At 44.4% G+C, this 25,497-nt stretch overlaps 1 protein-coding gene across 6 annotated transcripts in view; it reads right to left on the reverse strand.

Moving 5' to 3' along the window:
- Positions 1-25,497, reverse strand: part of ADGRL3 (adhesion G protein-coupled receptor L3) — a 512,834-nt gene that overhangs the window by 29,582 nt on the left and 457,755 nt on the right. For 4 of the 6 annotated variants that reach the window (XM_068681641.1, XM_068681639.1, XM_068681640.1 and 1 more), the window contains 2 exons: positions 18,134-18,200; positions 16,629-16,720 (listed from right to left, as the gene is read on the reverse strand). In XM_068681641.1, the coding sequence (XP_068537742.1) occupies positions 16,629-16,720; positions 18,134-18,200 (159 nt within the window). Of the gene's footprint in view, positions 1-2,342; positions 2,370-16,628; positions 16,721-18,133; positions 18,201-25,497 lie in introns of all 6 variants that reach the window. The other 2 variants (XM_068681635.1, XM_068681637.1) reach the window with 1 other exon arrangement.

The following is a 25,497-nucleotide window of genomic DNA, read 5'->3' on the forward strand; positions in this document are numbered from 1 at the left end:
AAATTAACTTCTCAGAGGCTAATCTTCCAATTCCAGGACATGAGGTAAAGTGTGACGAGCAGGATAGGGACAGAGGGGGGACTGGGTCCTGCTCCTAACCATCCACCTAATTTCCACTTGCTAAATTACCTACAGCTATGAGGGAATAGCTGCTGCATGGAGGACAGAGTCAACTTCCAGCTGGGAAGCCCAGCTGCATAGCAAGCAGCACGGTGAGCATCCCTTTGCCCTTTCCCTCATGACCTTGATTTTCTCCTCTCTACCCCTGGCATAAACAGGTACAAAATCATAAAAAGGAAAGCCATGATACCCATCAGTCATCCCCAGTCTTTGCTCCCTTTCCTCACCATTTAACCCTTCGGTTCCCCAGAGCATAGAGCCTGCAGCCAACTGGTAACTGCTTCCGTGCCTGCCCCAAAGCAGCCCAGGGTGCTACAAAAGGGCTCAAACGCCCTGCCTAAATTTTAACTCACTAAGATACTTCAGCCTCATAGAAACATGTCTGGAGTTTGGGCGTATTTGGTTTTTCCTCTGCTAAGCAGGGCATGGGGCAGGGGAGAGAGAGATAAGGCAGCAGCAGCTCAGGGGAAAAAGAAGTCGTGCGCAGGGCAGGCTGACAGTCTCTACGGCAGCTGCAGCTTTGAATCCTCTTGCTTTTAGCAGGGCTTGTCACAAACAGAATCACACCGATGTCGTATTAATGTTCCCTGTTGTTTTTCTTTAGGTATTAGAACGAAAATACAGCATTATGTCTTCCGCTGAAGTTTATAAAATATGTATTATTTAACCACATGACCAGCAGAGCTCCCTGAGGTAACCGCTTCCTTAGACTGTTCTTTAAAAATCACTATTATGTATCTATCAGACCAGAACAGCTCCTTTGAAGCATTTCCAGTCAATCCTGCTAATAAATATTTACCGTGATGCAAATTGAAAATGCACTCTCAAAACACTTTGGGAAGGTAGCCACTAGATTAAGTGTACAGATTTACCCACTTGGTTTATTACTCTCCCTGAGATTCCACCATCAGTGAGAGCACATTATCATCTTAATTGCGGGCCAATTTTTAAAATACAATTTATTTATTTTTCCTTAAAAAACAACCAACAAACAAAAATAAATGAAGTGGAAAACACCGTTGTTTTTTTTTTTTCTTCCCCCTTCTCACCGTGATTAAAAGGTTCCTACATTGATAGTGCCTTTCAAAACTGATCCACAGGACATCACAAAACTATGCTGCCCTAAAGTCTAGCCAGCTCTTGAACCCGATCAAAGAGCCTTTGGCTGCAGTGGTGCGCAGGAGTGAAACAGTTATTTAGCAACGAGAGTGGAAATATGCTACCTTCAGTGATGGAAAGGAAGCTTTGGGTTAGAAGACCCTCAACAGGGCAAACTGTACGAGATACAGGGTTGTGCTTCAGAAAACAGACCTGGAGATAAAGAGGGCATGGAGATTACTTTGAATGGGTCCGTCCCGCACCCGCAGAAAAAAGAACCAAGCAATGAAAGAGAATGTGCGAATGATGCTGCAGGAATGGACACAAAGGACTCTTCACCAGAAGAACAAACTGAAAGTCTACTGCAAAGCCCATCTGCTTCTAGGTTGTGCTACTGTGCTTTACGTTTTGTTCGCAGGAGAAAAAGCACGGATGCCCTAAGGCACGTAATTTCTAGGCATTTTTGGCTTGCTTGGCGTTTTTGTTTTTGTTTTGGTGTGGCTTGTGGTTTTTGCCTTTTCCTTTGTACAGACTTGCTGTCGGTTTTTCATGTTTTTTTCTTTTCTATAGTGTCATTTTGGAGCAATAAAGAAATAAAACCATCATGTTCTGGTATAATTGAATATTAGAGGTGTACAATTAGGGACAATTGGGTACTCCAAGGTGTAAGGAGACCGTGCACTGAATACAGATTAGCATGCACTGCACCCATTAACCAGAATGTGACTCGTGTGGAGGACCACCCGTGTACCTCTGTAAAAATTTACTTCTGTATTTATATTGCCATAAAGCACTCTCAGGGATAGAGCACAGTGGACTGGAAGGTTGCTGCTGGTATAACAAGTCTGTACAACACAAGATTAATCGGGAACGTTCACCTTGAATTCAAGTTATGCCCAATCAAAGAATATAAAGCCAATACAGCGACAAGTGGCTGGCGATACGTATGCAGCACATTTACTCTGCACGTTAGCTGTATGCCTGGCCGTTTTCCTGCACAGTTTGCTCTTCTGCCTCAAATGTGAATGACAGAAGCTTTAATGATTTTTCAATATTGATCTGACAGCTGGTTCATGGGACCACACTGATAAATGAAATTTATCAGCCATTCAGGTCATTCTTACTTGATGAAGGGTCTGTTATCCTCATAGCTAAAGAATGCGTAGACATAAAGACAAGAACACCAACATTAGAAATATAACGACGTATAGAGAATACAGCTTGCTGCTAGTCCCCCCCCGCCCCTTCTCCCACCAGCCAGCACCAAAACCGAAGGCAGAACCACATCAGGTGTGCTTGGTACGCACAAAACGTATCTCTCTGGAGAAAACTAGCTTTGAAAGTCCTGCACAGCCACCATGGAAAGCTTGCACACATTCAGGTGGCAAAACTTCACGGCACCTCCAGCGCTCTCCATCTGATGCACTGCAGCGTATTACAGGAACCTCTTTATTGCTTTTTATTTTTTCATAAGCGTAACTCCCAAGTTGCTGACTTATGAGCCAGACTACAGCGTTATCTTCTTTTTGAGATAATGGCATTAGGATCTTCTAAAAGCCTGAAGACAGAAACCAATGACCTATTTACTCCCTTTTCACAGGGAAGGACAAAGAAAGGACTCAGGAGAGCAAAGAAGCCTGCTGCTGCTGCTGAAGGAGCAGCTTGTGTCCCACTCCAAACAACTTTCTGCCACCATGGGGACAACAAAATTAGCTGCACCCGTAACTCTGTGCCTCTCCCTGCCTGCATGATGGCTGATATACAAAGGGTGTAGAGGGCAGGACACCTCCCAGGCCCTCTCTGCCCTCGTTGCTCAGTGCTTTTGACCTGGTGATCCGTGGCAGCAGTGCCATGGGTGCCAGAGGTAGAGGCTGGCTCAATATGCTCATTTCATATTAGGTTTAGAAAGCAGCTGGATGAAGCTGAATGATCTTCAGCAGTAACTTTTGACTGAAAGGGACACTAGGTATCTCCACTATGAGGCTTTGTTTTTTTCTCCTTGCAGTGGCTAAAGCCATGGAGGGACACCTTCTGCTTCTTCCTTGGCTGAGACAGAAGAGGCAGTAATGCTGCTCCCAGCTGCACCCTAGCACGGTCACTCAGGGGCTTTGGGAAAGAACAGGAAAAATCATTGAATTGGCTAATCCGGCCACACTTTACTCTACATTTACCCTACCCCCTTCTGAGCAGTGAGAAACAAGTAGATGGGCAATAGCCTTGCAGACTAAAAAGGCGTACAGGCTGTGAGGAGATCATAAGCATCTTTCAGAGCTTCATGGAAAATAGTTAGTTGTATTAGTACATGAACATATGAACTGGTTTGCTCAAGTTAGTACCTGAACCTATGCCTGGCTTCAACAGGGCTCATCTGCAGGAAGAAAAACCATGGGGGACGACTGCTCAAGCAACTGCTGTTATAGCCTCCTGGGACTGAACTTGCCTTCATCCTCACCAGTCACTGACAGATCCCCAAAGCTCTGCTCCGGCATCCAACCACCCTTTCATCTTCCCAGGCTGCCGTCCCTGCAGGCTTTCCTCCACTCATCTGCTGCCATGCCGAAAGCTGCCTGCCTTAGATCTCGTGTCACATCTGCCAGCCCTGTGAGGACATCCAAGCTACCCCATGGCAGTCGGTGCCTCATCCCACACAACTGAATCGTACCGCTTCTGTCTGGGTACAAAGGCAATACATCCACTGTTCCTGTGCCCTGCACTCATCTCTGTGCTCAGAAAATGGGAAATTGGGCACGCCGATGGAAAGAACGAGAGCTGAGCCTCAATAACAGTGTCTAATGATAACATGAGGAAAGCACAAAGCACACCTTGATAGTCTTGTTGCACCGGGGAAGTATTAATTCAGTGATAAATTCTCTTCAAATGCTTCAGCCTGTGCTGATCAGGAGGGATAAATGAGTGCAGAGGAGGTAGCTCGGTGCAGGAAACTCCTTTCTGGGTTCAGCTGCAAACATGCTGCATAACCCTAATGAAGTGCCCTCAATGGATGGAAACTTGTGATAGGTACCCATGCGTGTCCCATGCCATTTCTGTGCACAGCCACCAAAACTATGGCCCTGCAGAGGAGTGACTTTTTTTTTGGAGAACTGACAGAGGATTTTTTTCTCTGTTGCTGCTGCCCAGACCCTCGCAAACGTAATTCGGTGAACTGCAATAGCCTTTCTTCAAGGCAACTGGAGGCTCTGTTTCATCTTTGTACAGACAAAACATGAAATCACTAAACTCGGATTGCTTTTTAGCTTGAGGATAACACTTCAAAGGAGCTCTAGAGAGAACTGTCAAAAACACCCAAGCAGTTTGTACCCCATTTCCACCCCGTTTGGATATGGATGTGCCTAGGACCCACTGCCCAAAGCATGCAGTGAGACATTCAAGCACTTCATATCTCTATATATACGGCCTGTAGGACTTAGTCTCTGATTTTCCTCATGAAATACAGATCCTTCCTTTTCATTTCACCAACTTAAACATTGTAAGAAGCCTAACTCTTGTGTTAGTAACAATTCCTGTCTGACAAAAATTACTCCAGAATGTATTTTTTTTTTCCAGGTAAGATCTGTGAAATCTATCAGCACTGCATTAATACAGTGTTATTATCTGCAACACATTTAAAAACATCACTTAGATGAGAGAAAAGCCTTGGAACAGTCTTAGCTCAGGGGAAAATGTAGCTGCTAACTGGAAAACTGAGATTGTGTTTACTAACAGGGCAAGAAAATAATAGCCAAAGCATAAATCCTTGGAAAACCGAGCCTAACACAGCCTGAGGGGCTGGAGATAAAATGGTTTCTCCAGAACTGATTGGGATAAATCCTTCCTGGTTCCTGGTGGTAGCCATGGGATTCAGCACGTTCAATTCTAACTACATAGCTCTGATCTCTTCACAGTTATCAGGAGATTGGCACCCCCAAATTGCAACTTATCCCGTATAAGACTAGGTATTTAAGGCAGGTGAGACTTGGCCACTCCTTGAAGAAATGCCCTTCTCCAGTGACTAGGGAGGAAATCTGAATAATGTCTTAGTTGGGGGCTTTACTTGCAAATACCTGAAGTTAAAAAGCTGATCTTCAGTAGCTGCATTATCCCTGTAACTCTGCAAATCTTACCTTCCTTCCCTTGTGTTTCTTCACAACCCAGATGATGGATAGTGGATGGCCTCCCAATCCACAGAAATACCTAATCCATTTTCTAATCTTAAAAAAGCCCTGACATTACCTTGGGGCAAAGACTTCTTAAGGTTAATTACACATCATGTAAAACTCTTTCAAAATCTTATTTAAGTTAGATGTCTTTCATTTTCCCTAAGCACTTTCGTTGTAAATTATGAGAAAGGATTGTTCTTATTACTTCTTACATTCCTGTGATATTTCCAGATCAATACCGATTTTTAAAGTTGCTAATATTAGCTACTTATGTCCTTGTTTGGATGCTTGAGAAATTTCAAAACTAATGCATCCCGGGCTGTTTTCAACAAACAGAGAAGACAGAAGCTTGGAAGTCTCCTTCGAGCTGCCTGTCTTTTTAAAACGCCAGCATGTACCTTTTTGACACAAGGTGACCCAATTGCCAGAATATACGCAGACAGCTCAATACAGGGGCACAGATAATCTGGAAGTTATATACTACAGTGCAAACCACTTCCACATAGGTGGTTTAGCATCACTCTGGATTATTGAAACCTTCATTTTTTGGAAGCAGGAATAGTAAGGCAAGAATTTACCTTTGCATTCATCTTAAAATGCTGATGAACTGACAATGCCTGTTATCAAAAAGCAGCTATGCAACTCTCATTTAAAAATAATAATGTCTGTTCTTCCGACATTTTGAAGAGTTGTGTTTTTTCTATTTAAAAAAATGTAGTTTTTAGCTACATTTACTGTAAAACTACCCCTCTAATAAAACCGACGTAACCAATCGACTTCACGTGTTACCATTTTACTCAGCCCTTTATGGTTTAACTTTATCTAATGCTATCTTATCACTCTTTTCACAAGTTGAAGTATTTCCCCATATCTCTAACATCAGGAAAAGGCCTGAATGGAGCAAGCATGTGGACTCAGAGCTCAGGCCCCAAAACACATGGTTTGGCTCGCAAGCAAAAAATGCCAAAGTGAATGCACAGTGAGCAGGACCTTTAGTGGCTGTTATGAGTGATGAAACCCAAATAAAAATAGATGGATGATGTGCACCCTCTAGCACATTCAGAAAGACCCAGGGAATTCATTTTAATATGGCACAAAGAGAGTACAGAGACAGATGTTTCCTGCAGAAAAGCACGAGAGACACAAAATAACGTGTGCTATTGTGCCTCCCTGCTGTCTGCCAATATGAAGCAATAGGGAGGTTTGTTTGTTTTTTTTTTTTCCTTTTTTTTTTAATTTCAAGGATTACAAACGATTGATTTATCGAACTTCTGAAAATCTACAGGAAGTAGCTGGAAAGTCCAGAAGTGCCCTCATAAAGCAAACGAGTTCATCGCTAATTAGTGGAGGAGCATCTTCACATTGAGAAAAATCAATAGCGAGCAATAAAGGAGTGCTTAAAGGATTTGTCTTCACATTTGGTGACAAAGTTACTACGGAAGTGGCATGAAGTCAAATCTTTTCCTAAGCACCTTCCTTAGGCTGCTGATGTAGGCTTCCCTGACACCACGCAGGCTCTCAAAAAATAGTCCCCGGGTCTCATCTTTTGGCTGCTTCCCCGTCTTTGACAACAAGCCTCCATCCTCCATTTCCCCCCAGCCCACTGGTGCTCGTTTGTGGGTCTTGCTTTGAAGGCAGACTGGCTTGTTTGTGAAAGGAGCCGTGTGCCTTTCAGCTTCACTTGCAGAAGAAACCCCTGGCTTTAAATTCCTTGGAAATCTGTGAAGGTCGGGGTGCTACCTCCTGGCAGAAGGGAGATGCCAGGCAGCTCCTGCAGGCCACAAATCCTTTCACCCTTCCTAGGGAAGTGATGATGAGCACACAAGGGCTGTGTGATCAGAGATGGACCCTCCACGGCACGTGTGGCCACCAGACATCCCATCTGCACTGGGGTTGTGCCGCCAGTAGCTCTGAAGATTTTATCTGGACAAATGAACCCAAATTTGCCTTGGCCCTGCATGATTTGGGGTGGCCTACGTCTGCTTTTCTCTGTCAAAGGCAGAAGTATCACCCTTTTCCCACTCAACTTGCCTGGGGAAGTCATGGCCTGCTTTCTGAGATTTGTTCTTAATTATTGCAATTGGAAAGAGCAATTCTGTTAAGCTCGCCTAATTTTCTGTAAGTAATTAATTACCCTCTGAATTGCCTTCCCTGTTTATTTCCTTCCTCCTAGCTTTGCAAAGGCATGCCATGATTATTCAAAACACGCTAATGTGTAACCACATATCTGATTGTTTCCACACGATCCAGATTCCGCACAGCCTTCAGACACATTTGTATTTCACAAACAGCACCAGCAGGGCTTGCTGACAAAATACTTAAAATGTATGGCCTTTTAAAACAATAATCATGATTTATGGGTTCACAGAAAGACCTTAGGTATTTAATATCTTCCAGAACACTCTCTCAGATCAATAACCGCTGATTGATTTTTTTTTTTTTCAAGTTCTGGGAGGATGACACGTGTCAGTGGAAAGATTAGTGCTTTCCAATCGCCGTGCAACATTAACACAGCCATCACAAAAGCCACAGATAAAGAAGCAAAACCCAAAGCCCAAACGGTCAGGTATTAACCAAGCCGAGCTGTAAAAAACGGAGACAGCAACAAACAAAATCCAAAGCTTCAATCAACATCAGCAGGCAAGAAAGGCACGGGGAAATACAATCTCGGATGGTTTTTCAGCATAAGCAGGGTTTCTGTCTCCAGGGTGCTCACACACTCCACGCCCTGACAAAATATAAATGTGTTATATCTTCTCTTGGTAGGAAGCTCGTAAATACTTCATTCTGTGATTCTCTAAGTGATTCTTCTGGGTTTGTTTTAGGCTGCCTGCTCAAAGTTTGCTATGCAGAGATGCAGATGAAAGCTATACAGAAATACCACTGAGGTAACCAGCATGGTGTTTTCTTGCCCAAGAGCCAGGAAGACAAGAAGCCAACCACTGAGCTGATGAAGGCATGGTGTTAATGGATAAGGGCTCTCAAACCTTTATCGGAAACAAAGATCATAGCCTGAGCTCCTAAACTTTGGGTGGTGGTAGGTTTTCTATGGGAGATAAAAAGCTATGCCTTGTTTTCAGAAGCACACAGGTCATTTGACCATGCTTACAAAAGATTTAAAAAAATAATAATAATTTAAAAAAATAATTAAGAGGTGACCCTTCCCTGAAAGGCATCCCTGGAGCTGCAGTGCTCCCAGCCCTCTGTCCCCAGAAGTTAAAGAGTCCAAAACTGCAGCACACAGCACAGCTGGCAGGGAAGCAGAGATTTTCAACGCACCCTTCTTGAACAGCCCACTCAAGTTGTCTTGCTACTTTGTTAGTAGGGCCGTACAAAAATTTGAACAGAAAGCCTGTTTTTCCAGGCACTGCTATATTATTTAACACTCTAGGTTATAGTAACTGGTAAGGCACCAGTCAGGGTTTCGGGTCATGTTTAACAGAGGTTCACTGTGGCTCCTGTAACTGTTTGCATTCTGTAGCTTGTGTTTCAAACCCTTTGCACCTTGTCCTTTCCACCACTCCAGCCAACACACACACCTCCTGGCATCTGCACGGGGTTCAGTGTGGGTGCACGTAACCCCCTCTTCTCCCTGCTCACTGCCCTGGCTGCTGCTCTTCACGACCTCCCTTCTGCCACCTGCCACATACCCTCAGCTCTTTCTTGGATGGGGATCGAGATGCTGAACGCACAGGATTGAACACCCAGGTGCTGTGCTGGGCCTGCTCCCAAGGGCTGGAGCCTTACGCCGGGCTGCATCCTTGCTGTGCACTCCCAGGCAGCTGCAAACCCAGACGTAATGACAGATTAAAGTGCTCTGCAAGTCCAGCCCCCCGCATGAATCCAATGGGATATTCAATTCCAGAGCCTTTGGCATCACAAACTATATCCAAGTTATAGTGTCTTAAAAAATAAAATAAAAAATCCAGGAACTGATCGGTGAATCGACTAAATCTCAATGGAAAAAAATATGAAATAATCCTTGCTGTCTCCCTAGCTTCACTTGTTTTTAAAATGGCTGAAAGCACCAATTAATCTTTCTTTAGTAAAAGGATACCCTCCACGAATGGCTTGTCTGCACCAGTAATGCAGGCTCTTCCTACCCCAGGATAAGGATTCCTGCCTGTTCAGAAATCTAACTCGTTCCTCACTGCAGCAAACCCAGGATGTTTACTTTTTCTGCATTTCAATCAGCTGAGTAAATAAAATGAGATTGGTAAACCTCTGTTCCTGCCAGCACAATACTGCTGCGTTAAATCAAAGATTTCATTTAAACAGTTCTGCAGATGTTTTTTGGAAGTTCTATTTAACCTTTAGTTTAAATTTTATACCTAACTCTCGAGGAGATTTTTACGACTTCAGAAAAACTGCAGGACTGTAACAACAAGCTAATCTGGGGGATGGAATTAGTCATGTCTCTTTAAATAAAATACATATGTTGAGAAGCAAGAAAATGAGCAGATAATCACTTACACCCATACAACATATGGGGAGAGCAGGATATGGAAATGGTTTGTAAAGTTGAAAAGGAGGCGCATTTTGGAAAAGGGGCTTCTCGTTTTTGTGCCTGATGCTGTAGTACACCTGACCATAATTCCCAGCATGACAGACTTTGTCTACAGCATGTAACTTCCCTCACCCCTCGCCTCCCCGTGCTTGGGCCAAGCTCCCTAAAAGAGCCCAGATTTGGCTATGTGAGGTTTTATATAGCATTATTAAATGTTGAGTCTTTGCATTTGGCTCCTGATTTTTGCGTTTAGGTTGCACATTCTCGGATTTATTTTTATTTCTGTAAGCCTGTGAGCAAGAGACTCCTATGGAAAGAAAAAAAAAAAGATTAGGGGAGCATGGTGTGAGTCTTTTTTAATTTGGGAGCTGAGGCTCTAAGGAAAAAGAAAAAAAAAAGAAAGGTCTACCAACTCAAGGCTTGCTGGAAACCCCAAATGGTGTTGACAGTGAAGTTGTGTATCCTCCTCACTGTTGTTAGCTCTTACTAGAGCTCTGTGCTTCTGAAAATCAGGCCTGAATGTGCTGCAGAGGGGTGCCCTGTGAGTCACGGGGGCCAAATGCCTGCTTTAGACACTCAGCATTGGTGTCTTCCTCTCTGAATAACGCACATCCTCAAGCAGCGTGGTGTAGCAGGTTAACCTGCTTTTCTCTGTGCTCGTGGACACAGACAAATGGGTATTTCCCCTCTCCCAGCACCTCCTCCTGAGCTTGGTTTTCAATGACAGCCCACGGGGCTACAGGCTGTATTTCCTTGGAGGACAATTAGCAGATGAGAAACGTGGCCTTTCACTGTGGAATAAATTCAAGAGAGAAAATAATTACTGAAGTTAGCTGAGACCGTTCAGCTTTCTTCGAGTCAGAAACCGAGGAGAGCATACACTTTTTCATTTATCCATTAAATCAGGGCCATGTGTCTTGAGCCTCAGACCATTTGAGGCTCCCATGGCAGCTGGTGAGCCTGGGGAGGCTCATTTTGGTTACCTGCAGGCTAGGGGGGTGGGATTGATTTCTGAAGTGCTGGACATTTCTGTATCATCCACGTTAATAGGATTTCAGCATGTGTTCTTGTGAATCCAGCCACAATAGCGGAAAACATTCTTTCCTGCGTGTGCAGAATAAATACATTTGGAAGGAAATTTCGTGTTTTTGATGGAGTGCTTATCCTATTGTTGAAGGAGAAGAGATGGGAGCACGTTTACACAAGAGGGAAGAAACCTGCAAGAAGAGCACAGCGACTAATGCCAGGATTATACTATCACAAGGCCCCTAATTAATACTGACTCTTCCGAAACAAAAGGAGCTACCAGCTAAGAGTCTGGGTATCCCTGTCTGAAAGAAAGAAAGAAAATTGCATTTCCTGGATGATTTTGGGGCAGGTTTCTATTGCACTGGACAAGCCTTTCCTACAAGCCCAGGCCTGCAGCCCGACACACTCCTCTTTGAAAGGGTCCCCACAAGTTTTCCTTTCTAAAGAGCATCCTGGTGGCCTCAGCACAAGCCAAGCTATATCCTGGCTAAAACAACAATGCACCCACCTAAATAAGACAAAAGAGGAGGGAGCTGGCAAAGCCCTCTGCTGCCTGCCTTCTTTTTAGTGGGTTTGTAACTGCGCTCAGCAGCTCAAGCCTACGTGTCACCCTTCCAAAGTAAATAAAGTAAAATCTCACTGCCACAGACTGCAGTGCGGGAGGACGTCAGGAAGGCTCGTGTAGCTGCGGGAAACACTGACAAACCTCAAGGGGGAAGAGGGAAAAGTGTCTGTGGGAGCTTCAAAGGGAAGATTGCATCTGTAAGGAACAGCAAGAGTGGCTTCTGGTCTCTGCTAGGAGAAAGCAGGTTTCACTCTCTCCCCTCTGGGCATCTGGAGATCAGCTGGGATTCCTGTGTAACTCCAGGCATGGCAGTGTCCCAGCCACACCGACGAATTCTTCTAAGCTGCCTACAGGACCTGCCTTTTATTAGCTAAATAACTGCTCTCCCTACCTGATTTTCTACCAGTTTGCCATTTCGTTAATTAACAAGCTCTATGCTGTGCACCACACAGCAGAGAGAGGACCTCAGATTTCAGCAGACATGGTGAAGAACATGTCTGGATCAGTGTAGTCCGTCTTTTTTTTTTGTTCCTTTACTAAAACCCTAATGATGACTCTAATGAGGAGTATTTAAACAGCTGCAGAACAAGGCTTTCACGTAAGCACTGTACTGATCCTGCATTTTGCACAGAGAATGGGGTTAAGACTTAGGAGACATACGGATGCTTTGCCATGTTGCAGCATCTGCTCCAGGTCGGATGAAAACCTGTGTGAGGACCTAATCCAGCAAGCTACGTGCCTTTGTACCCAGAAAGGATTTGATGGATGGAAAGCTTAAGAACTGTGCTGGACTAATTCACATACAGATGCATTCTCCTTTGTCACATAAGGCTTCTTAGAGGAATGCGAATATAAAAAAGAGGCAGCGTACTCCCATCCCCGACAGTCTGAGACATTTCACACATCTAACATCTACCCGGCACAATGGCAAAGTGTGAAGGGAAGGCTTAGAGCTACTCGACTCCAGAAATCACTCTACACAGCAGCAACCTCCGGTGAAACAGCCTCACAGCTGGTCTAAAGCAATCCAGCTGGTAACACGCCTTCACGAGGAGCCATCTGCTAGCAAGGGTGCATCAACGCCGTACCGACATGCCCACAGTCTCCACCTCGCAGGCTACAGATGCGAGTGGCACAGCAGGCTCTCCCCGTCCAGAAAGCTGGCACGTCCCTGGCTTGGAAGAACTGCCTTCCTATCAGCAACACGCTTCCCTTGTAGGTTCGGAAGAGCTGCAGGAACTAAAACTCCAAAACAACACGTTGCCAGATACTTTTCTCGATGGTGGATCAGTTTGTGTTGGTGAGCAACCTCGTGGAGCATTCACATCCCAGTTACACCCTCAGATGGGCCACAAGTGAGACACAAATCATGCCGACAGAGCTACCAAAGCCTAGAGGATCCTCCCTGCTTTCCATTTCAGCTAACCTGTGTTTGCTGACAAGCCACAAAGAGAAGAAAGAGTGATGGCCACAGTGGGCCTCGACCTCAGCACACGGCGTGAATAAATAACTCCAACCTAGAAATGGCCATTGGAAAAGGCTGGGAGGAAATCTTCCCTCCCGCTCAGCATCTGAGGAGGCAGGGTCAAAAGCTACGTGCACCACCCATGCATGCAGCCTTTCCGGCGTCCTCTGCACTGCTTCATGTAGAAGCGATCTTTAAAAGGCAAAAGAAGAGATCCCTACCCAGGGCAAGCTCTTAACATTTCTGTTTAAATGCACTGAAGGCAGAAACCAAACCCTTCTGTTTCAAAAGCTCCTGTTGACAGTACCTGTCGTGAACTGGCGTCTAGTCTGCCCTCCTGGTGTCAGCAGCTGGCACAGAAACCCTTGCAAAGCTGAAGAGCACATACACAAGCTCACATCTCCCCACCACACGGGAATGTTTGATATGGAAATGCAAACAAAGTAAAGCCTCTCCCTCCGAAAATGCAACCCTGCCGTGAGAAACCACACGGCTGCAAAGCAGGACTGGAGCAGGGACCTCACTCTTTTAGGGGTACACCCTCTCAACTGGCTCAATACCCACCTGACACACGCAGGATGCTCTCCGAGTGGAGAAGTACCCACGTACCTACCCGACAACAGATTTGTCCTTCCCCAAAGTGCTGGGCTAAGCTGGAAAAGTTAATGTGGCTAAGAAGTAAGCCAGCTCTTTACGCGTTGAATCTCTTGCTGGGTAACCCCTAGGTACCCAGCGCTCCACTGCAGGAATGTCAGGTTCTCCCATGCTGGCACAATAATACAGAGCCTGTTCCTGAAGGTTAGGGAAGTTTATTTTTACAACTTTGCACAGTGCCTACAAATCTTTCAGCTGCACAGCATCTGGTTCAGGCACTGCCCTTTGAATGGCTTTTCTGTTGGTGCAGTAATTAAAGGTATCCCAGGTGACACCTGATCCCTTATCAAGTTCATTAATTTAAGTGGAGTTATTTGGCTCTCTATTTTCTATACTTCATAATGTATTTCTAACCTTTAAAGTGACATAGGCAAGCACCAGATTGCAGGAGCTCTTATTAACAGCCTATTAAAATATTTTATGGCCTTTATTTTTACATTGCCACAGGGAATCAAGTATTTTGCTGTTGTTGAACTGGCTCAGGATTTATGTTGCGAGAGCTTCGCCACAGCCCAACACAGAGCAGTGCTAGGAAATGAACTGGGAGAACAAACTCCCATTCAGCTCCCCGCATGCCGTAAAGCTGTCAAATGCAGATCACAGCAAGGGGCCCTCCAATCCAGGCCCGAGGTTTGGTTTATGTTGTTTTTTTTTTTTAAATACAAACTGATAAGACAAGATCCAATGCTCTGGAACCACACTGAGAGCCCCTGAAGTCAACGTGCGTATAGAGAAAGAGATCTGGGAATGTTTGGACCAACCCTGTAAAGCTACAGAGGTAAGCTCACAAAGGCTCCTTCTGGTCACCTCAAAAAGATTTAGGAAGATCTTGTTCTTACCTAGAACAAAACTATGATCCTACCCACAGGATTTCTGGAGATGGTGAGCCCCTCACATCTCCAGGAAAGCTATCTCAAAAAGGTAAATTCCCCTCTCTGTTAAAAATCTGCACCTTCCCCTAACTCAAGTATATCCGATACCACGATAACACATAACTTTGATTTAGAAACTTACGCATCTGATTTCTGCTTAGGTTTTCATAAATTGCAATCAAGTCACTTCTGAAAATCTTGTTTTGATAAACTTCAGGCTCGGGGTCCTCCTGAGTTTACTTTATGTTCTCTCTTTCTTTTTTTTTTTTTAAACATAAAAAATCATTTGTAATGAAGCAAAATGTTTGGAAGGGTATCAGCAGCATACTTTAAAGAGTTTTAATTGCTTGTGTTTTCAAAATGTTTTAATGAAGTCAAATCACGAATAGACACTCATCTGCCAAAGAACCTATAAAATATTTTACAATGACATGGTAATTGACATAACTGGTTGTATAAATTCCTGGCATTTTAAACAAAGATACTACAGATTAGCACAAGCAAGATTATTCAGTAGGCAATTATTATCTCTGCTTTAATTATAAAAGCTTTGGTGTTTTTTTTAGTTGATTTTTTTTCCCCGATTTTTAATTTAAATGTCATCCTGAATGGCTTTCTAGACAGATTTTGTGTGGGTAACCTCAGAAAGGCTGTTTCAGCACACAACCCCATAGCACTAATGCATGACGAGTAGTCATGTTGCAAGTCCCAAGCGTTATTAAATGGACCGTTCCTTTAGCGCCTCATCCAAGCCTGTCTGAAACGAATGAAAAACTGTCATGCTGGGCTCAGTCCTGGACATCCAGGAGGGACTGCTCCTCCAGTTTTGTCTTCCAGCTGAGTGACGGCAGGAGAAACAGCGACACGCCACAGAGCAGCCTGCCCACGAGCCGGACAGGGACAGATGTGGCAGATGAACACCCTGCGGGTCCCTGAGCTCACAAAATCACAGACTTACTTAGCTGTGCCTGCATGCTTGCAGGACCGGGTCTCCTGCACTTGGAAGGGAGCTGGTCCCGTTTCCTTCCAGCCCTCCAGCAAGAAGCTGAGCCTAAGATATAAAAACTTCACCCCAAAGACCACGCCATGGCATGGTATGCCAGTGGCATTGCCTGCTGGGGAGTTTTTCAAGGGGAAGCTGATCTACTTGGAATTGAAGCAACATCTGCAAGAGCAGCTCAGCATTAACAACAATAACTCGCTGAGAACTGTCTTGCAACTGTGCTATTCAGTTGTTTCCTGTCGAGCTCCCCTCTCGCCTCTTCTCCTGCTCCTGTCGTGCAAGAGAAGGGATGACCAACTTCCAGCAGCATTACTGCACAACACGCTTCTTTTCTGGATGTGTACTAAAGCACTGACACCAACAATTTCCTCCTGAAGTTCATTAGATGGTTTTCTTAATTAGCCGGCTCCCCATCTTATCACACGCTGCACCTGAAATCCCAGTCATATTTTTGAAGCGAGTAATTAAAGCCAGAAGTACTTGGATAAACAGGCACTGGCAGAAACTAATATTCTATCCATCTAATGAGGCAGCTTGCTAGACAGTAAGATGCCCTGGCTCAGACATCATCCAAGGCAAGGGCAAAACATGCCTAGGATGGCAAGTGCTTCCTCTGCTGTGGGCACCCCCAGGTAAACCCCGGTAGCTTTGCTGAAACTAATCAGACTGTGCGGGGAATTTGGGTCATTAAATCTGTCAGTGGCCAAAATAAACAGAAAAGAAGCAAGGCTGTGCTCCCAGCGCAGAGGAAAAAGCAATGATCAATAGTTTCAACACCTTCCCTGTAGAAACTGCAATAATTACCTGGTAATTATTGGGCACAATTTCCTCTTATGTAAAGGGAATAGGAGGTTACCTGCTTCAAGGACAGCAAATGCAACTTTGCTTCCTTCATGCAAAATTGAATGGAAAATGCCACCACAAGCACTGCCTGAACACTAATGCAAGCTGAGTCACTTCAAAGACAGTCCTTCATCATCAGCCACTTGTTGGTATCCATTAGAAACCACTCTGCAGCGCTGTAATCCAGTCTATTGCCCCTTATTATCATTGCTGTCAGCAGAGTTGATTCCCCTGTATGCCTTCAGAGAAGAACAGGGGTATAAACAGCAAAAGAAAGAAAGAGGCAGAGAGAAAGAAAAAAAGACAACCACTTACTTGATATTGTCAAGACATCCAGATTCGGGTTTCAGTATGGCAGTATGATGAAACATTTTATAGAGAGCAATCCCAAGGAAGATTACATTAAGCTGCAAAAGAGGGAAGGGAAAAAAAAAAATGGTTACATGACACGGCAGAACGTGATGGGGAGAAAGTCAGTCTCTCCTCTGTAACAGATGAGTTGCTTTAGAAAATTAGCTCTCACTACAGTTTTATACAGACCGAATCACAGAAAATTGCCAAGTGTTTTATAAGGTGACCTGGCCTGTGGAGTGCGGAGCAGTGATGCCACAGCTTTACCAAAGCTGTGGTGCCGGGTGTGTTACTGATATAGGGCTGGTTCCAACATCAACTGTAGTGCTTCAAATGACGTTATAGCAAATGAAAAGCAATTGCTCTAATGGCTCGTCTGTGTCTGGGAGGTGTACTGTTGCAAAAAGTCACTCAAAGCTTCTTGCTTAGCTAGCCCCATAGAAATCAAACCCATAAAAGCATCTTTTTCTGTGAATTTCTGCGACTTTGTCTTTTAAATATGCTCTAATAGGGGAGATGGGCAGGGAAATTGCTATTGTTGATGATGCTTAGCACAATCCAATGTTGAAAAAAAAAAAGAGTTTGATTTGTTCAGTAAAAGACATGATGCTGTTGCAATGCCTTAGTGCTAACAGGGCCACCAGTTCCTGGAAAAGCATTTCCAAAAGCTCAGTGTTTTAGACATTATCAGAAAGGGAAGATATCTTTTCATTAATGCATTGCTTATGGGGGGAAAAAAAAAACAAACACGTAACAGTTTTGGCTAGTGGTTCAGCCCCCCCCCCGATGCGGAGGGCTGCTGAACTGGCCCCCAGTTGCTGGAGAAGCAGGGACAATGTCTGCATTGACGTGAGAGTGCCTGGTTTGCTGCATTAGCCAAACCCTCGCCCATTCAAAACAAGGGATGGTTTATTTAAGCCATATTGTAGCGATTAAAGTTTGAGAAAACTCCAGCTGTCTCTAAAGTTGTGTGCTCTACCTTGCCGCGGCGTTAGCTGATACGCTGGCAGCGTGCTAACTGTGAAGTCACAGGAGCTCCAACTTCTGCAGGGGAGGAAAAAACCCCCATAAAACCTCTCTTCCAGTCCGGGCTTTATTTCATCCCCCACACCTCAGATCTCCCTTTCTGCAGGATCCATACACAGGTTTATTCGAGTTCAAAAGGGGGGACAGCAAGTGGCAGTTTGGCGCTGCTGCGCACCCAGCAGCACAAACCAAACCTCTGAGCACCCGCTCTGAGGCAGTGTCCACAGCACACACCACACGCCCTCCCCTCCCTGTTTTGATCAAGTGTTTCACAATGCAAAGAGCCTCCTGTAACGAGCATCTAATTGCTTGTGCCAGGTGGGGTCACGGAAGAACATGCCTTTCTCAAATTAATCTGTGTAAATTAAAGATACGGAGTAAAGGGACAGCAAAAGTTTTATTTCTTGACCTGAGAGATGGAGTAGTTAATTAGGAGTTCTTACCATAATTATCAAGGTCGCTGGTCCTATAAAGCTCCAAATGAAGTAGGTGTCAAGACGGAGCCAACATCTGTAATGAAACACAGGGGAGAGAAGGCATTCAAGGACTGCACCCAGGACATACATCAAGAGTGAGCGAGTGACAGAGAAGAATGTGAGCTGCAAAACACGCCGGTGGGAGACAGGAAATATTACATTGCTTGTTCATTTAAATGCTGAATTATGTGCCCAATTTCTGACAGTGCTATTGATGGAGTAAGATAATTACCTCTGGAGGAAGGAGGGGGAAAATGGCACAAGGCCTAGTTGCTATGGCTTTCTGTGTTGGTTGGGAAATAATCTTAAAATCTTTTTTTTTTTCTTTAAGGAAGGAGTCCGACAAGCAGCCGTGGAGCTTCTTCACTTTAAACTCAGCTTTCCTCTCCAGCCCTGATGCAACGCAAGCTGTCTGTCAGCTGTCAGGCGAGATGACATTTCTCCATCAAGCCGATCCGAGCAAATTTGGTGCAAACAGGAAGCACGATTTTGCTAACAGAAGGCTGAGGTTTAATTAGGTTCAGCAACTTCCCCTTTAGAGCGTTTGATTTCCCTGAACCTCCAGAGTGTTTTGTTTCCACTGATGTTTCAAGCGTTGCATATGGTCTGTGCTATTCCATGAAGTTGATTCATGGCCTAAAACTAAATTATTAATCGCTTAATTTCAGCTGCATTTAATACTCCCCCCATTTTTTAGGCCCCTGGGAAATTACATTTCCATTCCTAGTTCATTCCGGGCGACAGGAAGATAAAATGGAAGTGACTGGTTACAAGACAGATGAATGTAAATTCTAAGAAAGTTTCACATGATGTTTAAAATAATAATATCTTGTCGTGTTTGCGACGCTGCAAATCACAGCTCCATTTATACGCCGAGGACTAAGAAAGCGTAAAAACACTCTTACACTAAACGTCCAACAAAATTTCGTAATTAGATAAGCGACAGGAACTGTATATGGGAATTTATCATGGTGCAAGAGACAGTGATTCTCACAAATGACAGCTCCAGTGCATGTGCTGCATTTTTTTCCCTTCCAATGGACTTTGAAACAAGCAGAAAGGTTTGTGCCAGCAGCCCCACAGCAGAGATCAACACGAGTCTTCTGCTGAGAGAATAAAACATGCCCTGAGCCTCAATGGCTGCGAAAAGTCAAGATATGAATAAATTCAAGGATGTAGATAAAGCCTCCCATTTCCCTCCCCGACTATCCACACTTCGGGTCTCTGCAGCCTTAAAGAAGTATCAATGTTTACAATCACGCCCGTGTTTATCACAAATTAAAATACAGTCACTTCCACGACACCACTCCCGAACCGACTCCGCAGCTGTTCATCAAAAATCCTAACGTGGCTGCATCCAAATCGTGATGCGAGCGGCAAGCAGAGGGGCCTTCAGAGCGACTGCACGGAAATCTTGTTTCCTCCACGGCTGCTGAAGTTCAAGGTGATTTAGATGCAGCTGGTGATGGAGCAACACGAGTGACTCTGAAGTATTTCAGCCTGATTTCCTATAGGAAAGGGTTTATGCGATCATGACATCTGTGCATCACCCATAACAACGCCTGAAATGTCAGCCAATTGCAACTAGATTTGACAGAGGAATAGAGGTTTCAGGGATAATGAAGTACCTGTAAAGAGTCCCCCTGCCACGAAAAAAGATGTTTGCATAGCAGCAGCTCACGCATTATGGGACATTTAAGTCTTAATAACTACCCCATCCCACAGGGAAACAAAAATTACCTAGTGCTTATCGTGCTTACGCCTCGACTGCCAAACATGAACTGGGAAATAGGCAGCCCCACAACTTCTTCCCACTGATACGAGTGCTGGGTGGAAGAGGACCCAGTGGTGTTTCTTTTCTTTTTTTTTTTAATGTCAATATTTTGAACCTTTTTGCAAATTTATCATGCACAAAATCCTTGGTTGGGAACACGATGCATTGGAGTTGCCCAACCACTCAGTTTTCCTTCGGCATCAAGTGCAAGACACTTCTCAGAAAGCCACTGGAGGATGAAAGGCATAAAACCTCTCTCCATCCCTTAAAACACATTGGCTAGCCACGTGGTCACAGCTGATGCAGCTGGGTTTGCTCACGAATAGATTGGGACATGGGGAAAACCTGCACCTATTTGCCTACACCCAAGTCCTGCCTCGCCTCTGGGCGGGATCCCAGATCCCAGCTCCTGGATTCCCCACGGATCCCAGGACTGAAATACAACAAGACGAGGGAAAAGCTGTGCCAGGCGAAGCACAGAAGTGTGAAGCAACTAGTTCCTTCCCTGCTAGCCAAATGAACTTTCTTGCTTTCCCCTAAAAAGCGGTCCCTGTGGTTATGCAGCGCAATGCAGTGATGATGGAGGGGTCCCAGGGATGGCAAGCAGCCGAGAAGGCAGGTCAGGGATCCATTATGCTGGCATGCCAAGGTCCTGCTCCCCAGCCACGTGGGGCAGACACCAAGCAGAATGGTCCCCATCCCCTGAGAGGCAGATTCATCTGAGCAAGGATGAGAACGCAGCTTGCAAAAAAAAAAAAAGCAGAATGGGCTTTCTCGCCTCTCTGCGTGCTTTAAGGAAGGCGATGCGATTTTTTTTGTTTGTCTGAATAGAAAAATTGACTTTCTATGAAACCTTGTATGACAGGCAGTGCTGGGCGACTGAACTGAAAGCTGCAGGGTTGCATCTAATCCACACGGGGATTTTGAAAAGCCAGGCCTGCCGTGGTCATCGGCGAGCGGTGCAACTCTGAACCCATTTAAGTCCCACCTCATTAAAAATGCAAATTAAGAACAAAACATCAAAACACAGGCGTCCTGCCAATTCTGTTGCAGAGATGTAAATTGCTAATCAGACAAGTACCACACTGAGCTTTTCTTCCCTTAAAGACAAAACCACGCGCACAATGAGCTGCATAAATGAGCTCCTTGAAACAAGGAAGCAATCAGGCAACTCACTTCCAAAAAGTTGCTAATCTTGGGCTGCCGAAGTTACTTCTGACCCCCATGCACAGCTGCACTGTGAGCACGGACTTGCTTATTACACGTTTGTGCTCCGCTGCCATTAAGCAAACGAGCTGCTTCAGGGCTCAGCACAATGCAGAGCAGATTATCTGCACATCCGCGGACGGGGAACGCTGCTCCAGAGCCCATTACCGTTAGGAAGAGGCACACCAGCATAGGCAGCGCTGTGCCTGTAATGAGTTCCGTGGAGCTGCTTTCCTTTCCTTTTTAATTTCCTCCTTTTCCACAATGACAAGTCGCTCTACTCACCTCCAGCTTTTCCGAAGCAATAAAGGCTACAAAGAGTTTGCTCGATTTTCTGCATGAAGAGAAATCAAACACTAAACTATCCCCGGTGTGTATTAAATATAACCAATAAACAATCATTAGCTGCCATCGGACCATAAAACGCGAAGAGCCCTAACATATCATGTTGTTCATGGGAGTTCAGCAGTTCGTTTCACATGGCCATACAGCCTCCTTGGCTGTGTGTGGTAATGGGATATGTATGAACAAGCCGTGCCTTTCAGGGGTGCAATATATGTTCTCCAGCATCCCCATTGCTCAGGCTTCCTCTGCCAAATACCCAGCACAAGCACTGAAAATAAAACAAGTTCATGGGGCCATCCAAGAAGCACCGCGTTGGTAGGAGCTCTTTTCCAGCAACATTAACATGCAAGTGATGTCGGCAGCTGGCTGATGGAGTTGGAGGCTGTGTGTGTACACCCGGCTTTCATTTTGCTTTATGACAGCTGGATTTCTTGCCACGTATATCCTGCTTTATAGCATACCAAGGAGGGGAGGGAGAGAAACAATAGAGAGATTCCTGGCACGATGAATTTGATCACCAGTAGATGAATATACCTACAAGTACGTTTCGTAAAATATATTGAGCCATTCAAAGCATAGCTGCTCTCCTCTGAGATTTGTAATAGGCATTGATATAAAACCCAGGGCAGTATGTGATACGGAGTAGCTTCTGACTGTCAGTTTTGGACGGCCTGCTACTTGAGCAGGTCTTCTCACAGGGAGAGGCTGCCAAAGTCTTAATCCGGGTTTTTACTGAATTTTAAACACAAGTTATTTTCACACAACAACAACAACTGCAAATACGATTTTCCCTCTGCATTTTGCAGCACTGCCCACTACATCAGATGTGGACAGGAGATAAATGGATTCGGTTAACACACAGGACAAGGCAAGTGCAGTTTTTAAAACTGCAATCCTGATGTCATATTTTTTTTTTTTGCAGCAAAACTTGAGATGTGGCCATTTAAGACTCAGCAGCTGATTTGTTACAGCCTTCAGATCATGGTGCTTGCTTCCAGTTATTTTTGAGACCTCAGGTTTTCTCATGCCTCTGAAAAGACCTGGTCTGTAAGAAATGTCCACTTGGAGGTTTATGTGAGCACTGCCAGAATCACCTGAGGTCTCCTGACCTCAGTGTCTGCAGTGGGGCTTACCTGCTTTTCACATTTACTTTAGAAATGACAGCCAGAATGAGGTGAGATGCAACACTTCTGATGAATTTGGGTGAAAGGGCAAGCACAGCTCTGCTTGCTCATAAGAATATTCCCAACTGACCCGAATGGGATGGTCTTTTAATGTAATCGCTGTGCTACTGCCTGGTTATAGCATTGAACTAATTAGCCCTAAATCTTCTGCTGTGGGTGATTTGAACTGCTCTTAAACAAACAATAACAAAAGGGAAAGAATCAATGCCAATTTTTGGAATAATTAACCGTAAGACAGTATCTTTACTAGGCAGCTACTCCAAAATATCAATATGAACACCGGGGTGGAAAATCACAAGCACTAACAGATGAGCAAAGAAACAGAAAGAGGAACTGTTTTTGGCTGTATTTGCCTGTTTTTGACTACATAATGTGGGCACGAGGGTTGGATTCAGAAAGGAAAATGAAATCAAGAAACCCTACGTGGGGTGTCTAAGCAAATCCTTCTGATATGTATGAAGGGTGGCACCAAATGCCAGGCAAGAAACAAATAACACTAACAGCTCCGTAAGTCCTGCTTAAACAAATGCAATAAATAATGGAGGGAGGCAAGTAATATATTCCAGAGGATGTTTTACAAAACCCGGCAAAACCAAGCAACTTCTTGCAATCAAATTATGTATGCCTGGCATATAGTTCACTACAAATTCTAATCAGTTCTACCCTTCTAATAACATTACACAGAAAAATACATCATCATCCATCAACCAGATGGAGCATGATAGTTATACAAAACATATTGTATGTTTTTTAGTTTTCCAGTATGAGAACGTGATAAAATTGTGCACTCTCGAATTAGAGATTATAAATAAATATTTTAGGCTCTACAAATCTCTGTAAATATTTATTTGCAAAATATTGTATATACATGTTTAGTCATTAAAAATACTACTTTATGCTGTGGGGAGGGAGAGAGAGCTTTTACTGACAGAGGCATATGACTGCTGCCTCATCAACACAAAGGCAGCAAAGTTTTGTTGTTCACCTCCAGTGAATTTCAGCTCAACTTTCTGTTTGTACCACCTACGTATGGAAATATTTGGGCTGGGAAAAGGCAGCATCTTCCACGGAACTTGTTTATTTTGCTGTGCTTCAGAAAGGAACTTTTACACACTTACAGGAGTGGAAATGTTGCAGCAGTGCAAAGCTGCCACGGTGCTTTATGGGTGCCATGGTTAGGTGCCATGTGTTACCTGCATGCAGGTACCTGTCCCACCTTACATTTGTATGTGGTTTGTCCCTGCCAAACACCCAGACAGACTTTGAGAAGATGGGAGAGATGCAAATCAACCGAACTCTGATGCAGCATTGTTGTCTCATGTCCAAAGTGATACCCTGGGCTTGGGGAATTCCTTTAACTGCAAGAAATTTTCCATACCCGAAAGCGACAGAGCACTGTAAAATGATGTGTTCAGTGCAACTTTTCATCCAAAACCAGCTGCTGTGATGGGTTTTCTTGGTGCACAGCACAAAGCATTGGGAAAGTATGCAAAAGGATTGCTGTGGTGCTTAACTCCTGCAACAGAAATCATGGGGTGAACAGCGTGGGAGGCAGCCAGGAAAGCAAGCCTGTGCCTCGTCATCCAAGTTACTCCCTGAGGGCACTATACAACCAGGCTGCCAAAAAGACTGCTGGAGATGCAGCTCCAGCAAGGGCAGACGCAAAAGAGCATCTCAGCTGGCCTTCCAGGGGTCCAGACTCATGGCCTTCAGCCCTAATGGGTCCTCAGTAGAAACACCACAGCAGGAACAAATTTGCCTGAAGGGACAAACAGACTATTGAGGCAGAATGTTTCAATACCTGACTTATCGCCCAATTATATATCCCTCGCAACAGGACAGGAACAGAAGAGGCAAAAAAGCAGGAATCAACTGATGGAAACACTCTCACCCACTGCACGAATTCCAGAAACTGCAATTGGATGTTCTGCTATTTTTTCTCTAACCCATAGGCCTGTCAAAATAGGATATGCTACCTGAGATAAATTGGTAGAGCTCCATGAAAACTTACTCCCTCTTGCCCTCATCCTATGTGGGCCATTTCCTTCCCACCAAGTATGACATACACAAATTTAGGTTGCTATTCTCCCACTCATGGAAGAAATATGATGCAAATATCCAGCTGGGATTGACCCTACCTGTTGGCACAGTACTGGATCATGAGCAGCTCCACTGTACTACAGGTTTGCTTCTGCAAGGAATTGGGTTCATATATGGCAATAAGGTTTGCAGGCAAAAATTCTGCAGTTAGATTTAACAAAATATCAACTACTGCCATGGCCTGACCCAACCTATGCTAAAAAAGAGCTTTCAAAAACGCCACTGGCTCATTGCTACTTGTGCCTTCAGACCGAGCTTTTAACTGAGTTAAAATGACAAAGGAAAGGCAGCCTGACAAGGGAAAGCAACAAATAAAATAAAATAACATCAATAAAAATACATTGTTAGCGCTATTGTAACAAAGCTGGCAAAGAAATCAAAGGCTCAATTTTTCTTTTGTTTTCTATTAGACGGTGTTGCTGAGCATCTAAATTGTGCTTTGATACCAGCTTCAGCAATACTGAAGACATTTAAGAATATTCATAATGGTAAGTGATGTAGCTGTTCCGATTTGCAAAGAGGGTAATGTACCCTACAGTCACCACCTAGCTAAGCCTCCAAGCAAAATAATTTGATAGAACACTGAAAAAGAAGAAGAAAGCAACATCTCATCCTCTAAGTGAGAAATACTCTTTGGTTAGAGAAAAAGGATGACCTGGCTGATACAGGACCAAACTGAGACTTGGGCTGTCTGGGCAGAGACTTGGCACAGCCACCTCTGC

This window comes from Anas acuta, chromosome 4, assembly GCF_963932015.1.
Source record: "Anas acuta chromosome 4, bAnaAcu1.1, whole genome shotgun sequence".
Taxonomy (NCBI): Eukaryota; Metazoa; Chordata; class Aves; order Anseriformes; family Anatidae; genus Anas; species Anas acuta.